The sequence below is a fragment of the Calypte anna genome, chromosome 11, assembly GCF_003957555.1.
Source record: "Calypte anna isolate BGI_N300 chromosome 11, bCalAnn1_v1.p, whole genome shotgun sequence".
NCBI lineage: Eukaryota > Metazoa > Chordata > Aves > Apodiformes > Trochilidae > Calypte > Calypte anna.
The window spans coordinates 20201937-20211916 of NC_044257.1; the positions used below are offsets into that span (position 1 = coordinate 20201937).

Here is a 9980-nt window from a genome sequence, read left to right on the forward strand (position 1 = left end):
AAGTGCTTGTCAGGTCTAAAACAGTCTGTGTGGCATGAATGTACCATGACTTTTTAGGCAGGAATGAACTGTCCAGTGAAATACTGCATAGCCTAAAACAGAGTTTTGGCATTTATTTGGTTACAAATAGCTCTCCAGACAATCGTTTCAGGACAGTGGTTTTCTCAAGTAGCAGTCTCATGATAGATTGACTTATTCTTGACATTTGATATATTTCAGATTTGGCTTTAAATTGTCATTTTCTTAATTAATTCCTAATGTGACTTAGATTTTGGTGACAACCCTTTTCAAAATCCCTTGCATGCAGCAATCTACAGGTAGAACTTGTCACCTGTTTTCTATAATAGATACACACTTGATAGTAAATTTTCAGTGAAAACTTAATACAGCATTGAACCTTCCTCTTCACCTTTTTCTATTTTTAACTGTCTAGTGTACTCTGTACTACAAATAAAAATGAAATACAAAATAGGCTTAAAAAATATTTTAAAGCATTTCTGAAACTTATGAATGTTGCATGAAATTTTTCATCACTTTTGCATTTCTGGAATGACTTTTTTTCAAGTTCCTGCCCCATTCCTAGATCTGTCATTTACTTCTATATTGCTAACTTTTCCTAAATGCTACCCGCTTTGCTACGTTTTCAGCTCCAAATTTTGCTATCAACTTATTTCTGACATGTTCATCATCTTTTTGCAAGTCCAAATCATCCTCTCTTTTCCATATAGGATACCCGTCCAAGCGCTTCCCTGTCTGCAGGAAGTATGAAGTACTCTCCACTTCACCAGTGTTTTTCAGAAAGGCTTGTGTAACAGTGGACAGGTCTGTGCTGAACTTCTCCATGAAGTGCTGCATAGTTTTTACTGCTTCTCTCACCAAACTGGAAGAAGAGCAAGTGTTTGTTGGTCTTTCTTCCCTTTGTAATTGTGTGTCAGGGAGAGCAGAGCACTCCAGTCCAGTTTTCAAACCAGATGATGTTTCTCCTGGGGACTTTTCCTCTCCATGTTGTGTAGAAAGTTCTTCTGAAATGTCCGAAGTATCACTTCCTGACTAAAAGAGAGGTGGAGTCATCAATGAGACATGGTATTTTCTGGCAAGCTTCTTTTATTACCACTACTCAACCCTTTTCCACTGTGACTCAACAGTATATAAAAAATGAAAAAATTACTAGACCTTGTAAATTTCAGTGACCAAAGAGAAGCCATAGGTGGTGGTGAGCACACACAGGACTACAGAAAAGGACAAAATATAAGGGAGAATTTGAACAAAGTATGACAGTTAAATGTTAACTGCAGAAACACTTTATGCCTGAGGTAAAAGGCTGACTTCCGTTTGCCAATACAGCTTTTACCGTGACAGTGCTGTCCCATACATTTCCTCCCCGTTGGGCAGAGAATCACACAAAGGCAGAGTGCCGCAGCGAGGCACCACAAGCCACCTGAGATAGGTCACAGGAACCTCCCCGTTAGCCACAGCAGAAGAGATGTCACGGTATAAAGTCATTTAAATAGTTTATTGAGTTATTGTTGTGCCATCCAGGAAGGGCTGCTCGGAGCAGCCCGCTCAGTGGCCCTGCGGGGGGCAGCAGCTGCCGCGTGGACACTCCTCCGTTCTTACCTCCGTGCTCTCGAACTCCCGGTTAGCTGCCGCGAACAGTCCAATGATTTCTGTGGGCTCGTCCATCCTCTGGGGTTCTGCGGGAACACGCGGGCATCAGCTGTCAGCCCCAGGCGGGCCCCCGCCCGCCCCCCGCCCCCAGCTCACCCCCCAGCAGCGGCCGCAGGTGCCGCAGGTAACGGTCGCGCATGGCCTGCCAGCTGTGCCGCGTCAGACCGGCTCGCTCCAACTCCTTCCAGAGCGCCCGGCCGCTCACCCGCGCCCGGCGCCGCCCGCGCACCGCCCGCACTAGCGCCGCGTCCTCCTCCTCCGTGAAGGACAGGCGCCCGCGGGGCTCGGCGGCGGCCAGTGCGGGAGGCGCGGGAGATAGCCGGAACGGGTCCAATGGCAGCCGCTGGTTGCGCTCCACGCACTCCGCCACGTACGCGGTGGAGACAGCGCCGGAGGGCGCCGCCTCGCCGGGCTCTGCCAGCAGCAAAGCCCCCGGTTCCTGCAGGCGACACAGCCGCCCGCCGCCCGCCAGCACCAGGGGCGCCAGGCGCAGCTTGGCTTGCCCGGGGCGCACGTAGAACCGCATCGGGGTCCCGTCGTCCCACAGGAAGAGTGACCGCGACCGAACGCTGGCCGACACCTCCCGCTCCGCCATCGCCGTGCCAGGCGCGCAGGCGCTGGAAGGCCGGAAGGGGCGGTCGCAGCGGGGAAAATGGCAGCGGCGGCGGAGAGCGCGTGTGAGGCGGTGGAGACCGAGTCGCGTCTCAGCAAAAAGTGAGGGTGGGCGGGCGGGCAGGGGGAACCGGGCCGCGCCGCGCCGGGCTGGGGAGGAGAGGAGAGGACAGCCGAGTGTCCGGCTGACCCAGAGCGCGTCTCCACCAGCTGCTGTGCGGAGCCCGCCATGCTGAGCGCCGCTGCGCGACTGCGCGGCTGGGTCTGGAGGGCCACGGTCCCGTGGCGCAGGGTACTTCATGACCGAAGCAGGTCGGTGCTTTGCGGACTAGGTCCTCCTCTTTCCTCATGAAGTCCTGGCCGGTGGGGTCGGGATCCGTGGGGCCGCGGAGGCTTTGGGCACCATAAGTAGTACTTGCTCTCTCAGTAGAGAGCTGACATCATTTCACTTGTGCCTGGGAGTTGCTGGGCTCTTGGGCTTACCATGGCCTGAGGAAGGAAGGGGCGTTGAGCACACAGGCATGCATCCTGTTTTTGCAGTATTTAAGTTTCAGTTTTCAGTTTCTTTGGGCATTTATCTCATAGGAGATGAACTGAAAGAGTTCAGAGAAAGCAATTCTTAAACGTGGTTAAGGATTATTTTGACTTTTAGACACAGAAATTATAGGATTATTTGTACAGTAAGCTTTTGAGTCGAATCCTGCCGAGTGTTTCCCTGTGGAAGTATCGGAGTACTTGCTGCATCTGGGCTGCATGTCTTGCAGTGAGATGAAGAGACGTTTAAAGGCTGAGAGAAAAACAGCTGAAAAAGAGGCAAAGCAGAAAGAACAAAGTGAAAAGCATCCAAATAAGCTTTCCTTGACTTCTGACTCTGAGAACAACACGGGTGTTGATGAAGAAAGCTTGGATCCAAATGTGAGTGTCTGACCTCGTGTTTATTACTGTTCTGAGAATAAAATTGGTTTGCATTTGAATTTTTAGTGAAGGGGAACTAAGTGGCTAAGAGGGGAGAGACGTACGTATTCCTATGTAAGGGCAGCTATGTTTTAATTTATAACCTTTAAAATATTTTTTGTTTCTAACAAATTTTTTGGTTTTGTTTGTTTCTGTTGACAGCAATACTTCAAGATTCGTAGCCACGCAATCCAGCAGCTGAAGGGCACCAGTGAAGATCCTTATCCCCACAAGTTCCATGTAGAGTTATCTCTCCCAGATTTCATAGAGAAGTACAGTCACCTGCAGCCAGGAGATCACCTGACAGACATTACAGTGAGAGTAGCAGGTAAAGGCTTATCTGGGATGCAGAAAGATGATCTGCTGCTTTGCTGAGCCAAGTCTTTTAGCTGCTCTTAGTGACAGGGTGGTCTCTTTTAAAATTTTGCTGAGCCCTTGTTACTCAGTCATTAAGTATGTAGCATTGGTAGACTGTTCAGGACACATCCTGTCAGATTGAGTGGACCTATGCAACATTTCTTACAGCTACAAGATCAGATTGTGATACCGGCTCCAGGACCCCAAATTTTTGTGGTCGTATATTGTACGCTGGTATTAATTTTTAGACACTTAACTGAGACTTAGGAGATTTTTGAGACTTCTCTTTTGTGGTTAGTGATCAGTTCAGAGCTGACAGCCCTTTGTGCAAGTGATAATGCTGTGGCTTTTGCCCCTGCATCCTTTCTGCTAGTGACTTTCTTCCTAATGTCCTGCATACTTTGATACTTAGGTCGAATCCATGCAAAGCGTGCCTCTGGAGGGAAGCTGATTTTCTATGATCTTCGTGGTGAAGGAGTCAAGTTGCAGGTCATGGCAAATTCTAAGTAAGTAGAGGTATTCCCAGTAATATTATGAACTGAACTTAATTTTGGGAGCTGGAGGTCTGTATTTGGGCTTTATATTCCTTCATCTCCTTGCACTGTTTGTCTATGGATTGTCTTAGGCAGACAGGTAATGTTTTGTTTAGGATGTTGTGTTTGGCTTTTCTGCTAGAATAATCTTTTTTTAAAATCTATTTTAAAACTGCTTACATAGTTTTTTTAATTACAGGTTCTACAAATCTGAGGAGGAGTATTTCCATATTAACAACAAGCTGCGCCGTGGGGATATCATTGGTGTGGAGGGGAATCCTGGGAAAACAAAGAAAGGGGAACTGAGCATTATTCCTAATGAAATAACTCTGTTGTCTCCATGCCTGCACATGTTGCCTCATCTTCACTTTGGCCTCAAAGATAAGGTACTTGTCACACCTGGTCACTCTTGGAGGCACTCTTGACCAGCTGGTCTGAAGGGGATGATGTTTTATACCTGCAGTTAGTATCAGTCAGCAAAGGAATGTTAGTTTCATTCTGGTATTTTTTCCAGCACATGATTTTGTCTAGCTTGTTCTAAAGATATTTGTTCTTTTCAGGAAACTAGATATCGTCAGAGATATTTGGATTTAATTCTTAATGATTACGTAAGGCAGAAATTTATAACCCGTGCAAAGATCATTACATATATTCGGAGCTTTTTAGATGAGCTGGGCTTTCTTGAGGTAAGGCTTTATTTCTCTCTGCATAGTGCTTAGAGCTTCTCAGCTTCAAGGGTGCTTTATATTCAGGCTCATACACAAAATATAGACCGATATGAGAATGTTTATATATACTGGTGTGTTTTACCAGTTTAATGAGAAACATGTCTTTCTTTTTAAAAGTGCTAAGACTGTGGCTCATACTTCTTACCATTTGGCTAGAGGACTCATGAGCTGTGGGTGATAACAGATTATTGTAGAGTGGGTGTACAAGTGCCTTCCAGGAATTCACCAACAGGGGCAATGAAAGCAAAACAGTTATGTAAGAGTACAGTTTCACTTTCCTAGCACTGCCTTTCTCAAGCATCCCAGTTCCCTTTCTTCACTTCTGAAGAAGCCACTGTAAAAACTAAAATGTTTCCCAACTAATAATTCCTTATCACACTAATCTTTTATTGTCTTTCTGGGCTGCAAGTGCACATTGCCAGCTCATACCCAATTTTTCATCCCCCAGTGGTCCCACATCCCTCTTAAAGGGCTGTTCTTGATCCCTTCCTCCCTCAGGCTGTGTTGATCTGGGAATTTCCCTGACCCAGGACCTTGCATTTGGCCTTGTTTGAGCTTCATTTTCTGCAATGTAAAGAGATGATATTGTGATTTATAGTAAATATTAATGCTTCTTGATAACAAGAAATAGGTTAGGTAGTTTGTCTTTATTGGCTGCGTGGGTGAAATGCTCTTTAGTTATGACGGATTTTTATATACTGGAATGTCAAACAAACGAAATGCAGATATTTTTCTGCAAAGCCAGCTGTGCTGGGTTTGTTTGCCTGATCTACAGTTCTGCTTCAGAAGCAAATTACGCAAAAGCAAGACAGTGAGGTTGGGAGCCTGAAAATATTAATGGTACTGGTAAAATAATGTCTTAATTGTTACTGTTTTACAGATCGAAACCCCTATGATGAATCTAATTCCAGGTGGAGCTGTGGCAAGACCTTTTATCACATACCACAATGAACTAGATATGAATTTATATATGAGAATTGCTCCAGAGCTTTACCATAAGGTAAAATACAAGCCTCTCGTGACTAAGCTTATATTCTCCATATGTTGTAATGTTAATGCAAAAAATAGTAAATATAAATAAACCAAGGATTATTCATAAAGAGAACTCACTGGACTGGTGAAACGAGATGTATCTTGAATGGCACATGTGAGGTGACATTGAAGTTGTGTATGTTTTAGCTCTCTTTAGTTCTTTTGGAAAAGTTTGTGTGTTCATTAGAATTTCCTTTTGTTTAGATGCTGGTGGTTGGAGGCTTGGACAGAGTATATGAAATTGGGCGTCAGTTCCGGAATGAAGGAATTGATTTAACTCACAATCCAGAGTTCACAACTTGTGAATTCTACATGGCTTATGCAGACTACCATGACTTGATGGAAATTACAGAGAAGATGCTTTCAGGTGGTGTATGCAGCATTAACTAGAAAATAGTAGGAATCTCTGGAAGAACTGCATATTGTGTGGCATACTCTTCTTCTAAACTTCAGATTCGTTTTGTAGGAATGGTGAAACATATTACTGGAAGTTACAAGATCACTTACCATCCAGATGGTCAAGATGGGCAGGCCTATGAGATAGATTTTACTCCTCCCTTCCGGCGAATTAATATGGTGTATGATCTGGAGAAGGTCCTAGGAGTGAAATTTCCATCAGCTGAGCATTTTGAAACCGAAGGTCAGATGCTGAGCATGAATGTCTTATAATTCTTCCTTAACAGAAAGTGGGCAAAGGGTCTCAAGTTCTCAGCCTAGGGTCTATCAGCTGCTTTTTTAAGGCTGTACTGACATATGGGTTTGGTTTTCTTTGATTTTGTTTGTTACCTAAGAGTCCAAGAAAGAAGCCTTCATGCCTTGCAGTCTTTGGCAGTGTCTGATTCTTTTGCCTCTTTGTTGAATGTAGGTAATGCTGTATACTCAAGAGCCATGATCTAGAGTATTCAACCTAAGAGTCTCAGCATTTTATTTCTTATTTTTTTGTGTCTTCTGTGCGCTTTAGTCTCAATGCCCGTTACCATTGGTTAGAAGTATGATTATTTTGGGCTTTCTTCAAAATGTGCATTGGCGCTATTGTATTCCTGGAATCCAGAGCCTTGAGGAATCAAGATCTGACACTTTTTAGTATTTTCTTGTTCTATTTTTTTCCCCCTAAAATAATACACTGCAGTACTGTGGGGTTGTGCTTTACTGTTCTCAAGTTTCTGAAGTATAAAATAAATTCTCTTTTAGTCTAATTTGATTAAAAGCAAATACTGGTTTTGTAGATGAACAATTAAGCTGATGTTGTCAATGGTGTATACCATTAAGATCTTATAAATGACTCTATAACACCTTGAAGTGTGCAGAAAGAAAAAAAACTTGGCTGCCTGGGTGGATTTTCTAATTTTTGTCTGCAACAATTTCAGAAACTCGCAAGTTCTTTGATGACCTTTGTGCAGAGAGGAATGTTGAGTGTCCACCTCCCAGGACAACAGCCAGGCTTCTTGACAGAGTAAGACAGTTATAATCCTAATGTCTCTGATATGTGTGTATCAACAGAAATCTCCTCAGGGCAAAAGTTTATCCTAACATCAGTTTTGTCTGCATTTATGTGTACCTTATCAAATTGGCAGGCTTACTGTATAGTTCTGTCAACTGTATTAAATCTTTTCCTTTGTACCCAAAATATTGCCTGATAGCTGATTTTCTGCTGCTTTTCCTCTTGGCCTTTGTTGTAATGTCCAAATTTAATTATGTTGTTATTTTTATACCAATGCACAATTTTTCCTATGTATTTTTCCTGTGTAATTTTTCTTATCCAACTAGGACACGTCTCTAATGAAAAGATTACTGTGATCAGGAATTATTAGTTGGGAAACTTTTCAGTTTTCTCAGGGAAGAGAGGGAACTGGGATGTTTGGAAAGGCAGTTCTAGGAAAGTGAAACTGTACTCTTGCATAATGGTTTTGCTTTTGTTTCCCCAGTTAGTTGGTGAATTCCTGGAGGTCACTTGTATCCACCCTACATTCATCTGCGATCACCCACAGATCATGAGTCCTCTAGCCAAATGGTAAGAAGTATGAGACACGGTTAGTGTGTAAATCTTTCAAACCCTCTACTCCTACCCTTATTAAAAATAAAAGGGGAAAAAAAACAGAAAGAAATTAAAAAGTCAAATGTGAAAACAAAGACTGTTGTTGTATATGAGTTAGTGAATTGTGACACCACCTGAAATAGATGTTGGTTCCTGAGCTGTGAGACCCATTACCCAGGGAAGAGGTGTGCTGATGCTTAGCAGTAAGAGCTGCTAGAAATCCAAACTCTTAAGTGCGGGCATTCATCCTGAAGTAGCGTTCCTTCTTTTTGCTTCTGTAAAGATAGTTATTTTAAGGTGTGGTTGTTTTGTCTTCTTCACAAAGGCATCGCTCTCAGCGGGGACTAACAGAACGCTTTGAACTCTTTGTAATGAAGAAGGAAGTGTGCAATGCCTACACAGAACTTAATGATCCTGTCCGTCAGCGGCAGCTTTTTGAGGATCAGGCCAAGGTATGGTGTCTTGCTGGTAGGGCATCAGTGGCAAGGCATGTAAGCAAAGAATATTTCCTGTGTCTGTATCAAACCCATCACTAGTCGCTGTACTGCTGAAAAGGGTTGTTACTGCTTTCAGTGGGTGTGCCTCACTCAAGTGAAAGCCTGCCATTAAAATTGAATTCCTTTTGTCCCATGATTATAGCCAGACTTTGCAGACATATAATCATGTGTATCAAATGAAGATACGCCTGAAAATCTAATGTTAAGGTAGAGTTAGAGATGAAGGATGGCAGTTCACATTTCAGGATTTTTGGACCTTGGAAGAGAAGTTTCCTTTGGATTCTAATGCAAAGTCTCACTTGAAACTGCGTGAGTAAAAATGTTTATTGTTTCAACACTTAGACTCAGCATTTTCAAAATTTGAGAGGGTTGGCTAGTCTGCATTTTTCTTGTTACAACTTTTGGCCCTTGGAGAGGCAGTCAGGGTCAAACATGTTACCATCTCAGTGTAGGGTTTTTAAGTCTTTCTACTTGAGGGTGAAAAAAAGCAATCCCTAATTTTGTTTAATGGAGCAACTAGCGATGATTCAAGGAATTATGTGTCTTAGTTGTTTCTGCAAACATTAAAGGATGGGTTGCAAGCAATAAAGAACCTGAGAGGCCTTTGAGAACAGATTATTCCACTGTCACCTGCTGTCATACAGCTTTGGAGATATTTTTTACTGAAGTGAAGGGCTGGGCCTTTGTTTAGAAAAGAACCTTGCAGATCAGAAGGAACTGAGCCTAGAGCTATTTTGGAAGCACCTGTACCAGTGACCTCCTGAGTTCTCCAGATGATGAGATTCTTTCATCTGTAACTTAGTCTGCTGTACAGGGCTTTGGTTTCATCAGTTATGTGACTGCTACAAATGCCAATATTCCTCTTTTCTGGCAAGGGTTAACAGAAGTGGTAGTATCTGTCTGTTTTGCTGATGATTTTATTGTTTAGGCTAAAGCTGCAGGTGATGATGAAGCCATGTTCATTGATGAAAACTTTTGCACCGCTCTGGAGTATGGCCTACCTCCTACAGCAGGCTGGGGTATGGGAATTGATCGCATCACCATGTTCCTTACAGATTCCACTAACATCAAGGTAAATATCAGAAATGTCTGGGCCTGCTTCTGGTGTACCAGAGATCAGGGAATGAGATTCTGCAAATCAGGCCCTCTCTCTGACAAAACAAGTAAGACGCTGCAGCCGTTAGAGAATCTTTAGGCTGAAGAACTATTGCTTTAGGAAAGCTCTCCTTTGTTGTGCTTGCTAGAAATCTCGACAGTGTGCAGCCCAGGCTGTGCTCATGCCCCGCACCAGGCCGAACACCGTTCTCGCCCACGGGGGTCCTTGTCCCCGGGGAGGCTCTGGCGCCCTCTTTATTGTGTCCTTCTCCGCAGGAGGTGCTTCTCTTCCCTGCCATGAAACCGGAGGACAAGAAGGAGGCGCAGCGCGACGCCCACGCCGAGGGCACCTCAGTCTGAGTGCAGCGCGGGCTTCTGGAGCTCCGCAGCGCCCCCTGCCGGCTGCGGTATCTCAATAAAGGCAGCGCCGTCTGTCTCGGTCTCTGTGTCTCTCTGTGCGCCTGCGCAG

The 9980-nt window shown here is 44.1% G+C and overlaps 2 protein-coding genes across 4 annotated transcripts; one reads left to right on the forward strand and one right to left on the reverse strand.

The window, feature by feature from the left end:
* Positions 1–149: 149 nt before the first annotated feature.
* TERF2IP (TERF2 interacting protein) lies at positions 150–2299 on the reverse strand. The gene is made up of 3 exons (XM_030457513.1): positions 1765–2299; positions 1618–1694; positions 150–1050 (listed from the first exon to the last, which is right to left on the reverse strand). Exons 1-3 carry the CDS (start codon positions 2261–2263, stop codon positions 607–609), a joined length of 1020 nt encoding a protein of 339 aa, XP_030313373.1. The 5' UTR covers positions 2264–2299; the 3' UTR covers positions 150–606.
* Positions 2256–9949, forward strand: KARS1 (lysyl-tRNA synthetase 1). 3 transcript variants are annotated; one of them, XM_030457503.1, is made up of 14 exons: positions 2256–2382; positions 3045–3195; positions 3397–3562; positions 4004–4097; positions 4324–4510; positions 4685–4810; positions 5733–5852; positions 6089–6251; positions 6351–6524; positions 7252–7337; positions 7810–7895; positions 8245–8371; positions 9345–9488; positions 9788–9945. In XM_030457503.1, the coding sequence occupies exons 1-14, from the start codon at positions 2321–2323 to the stop codon at positions 9869–9871; spliced, it is 1770 nt and encodes a 589-aa protein (XP_030313363.1). In that variant the 5' UTR covers positions 2256–2320; the 3' UTR covers positions 9872–9945. The 3 variants fall into 3 exon arrangements, with proteins under 3 accessions (XP_030313363.1, XP_030313364.1, XP_008489726.1); XM_030457504.1 differs by having other exon boundaries at positions 2294–2382; positions 2933–3195; positions 9788–9944; XM_008491504.2 differs by lacking the exon at positions 2256–2382 and adding an exon at positions 2406–2592 and having other exon boundaries at positions 9788–9949.
* The last annotated feature ends 31 nt before the right edge of the window (positions 9950–9980 follow it).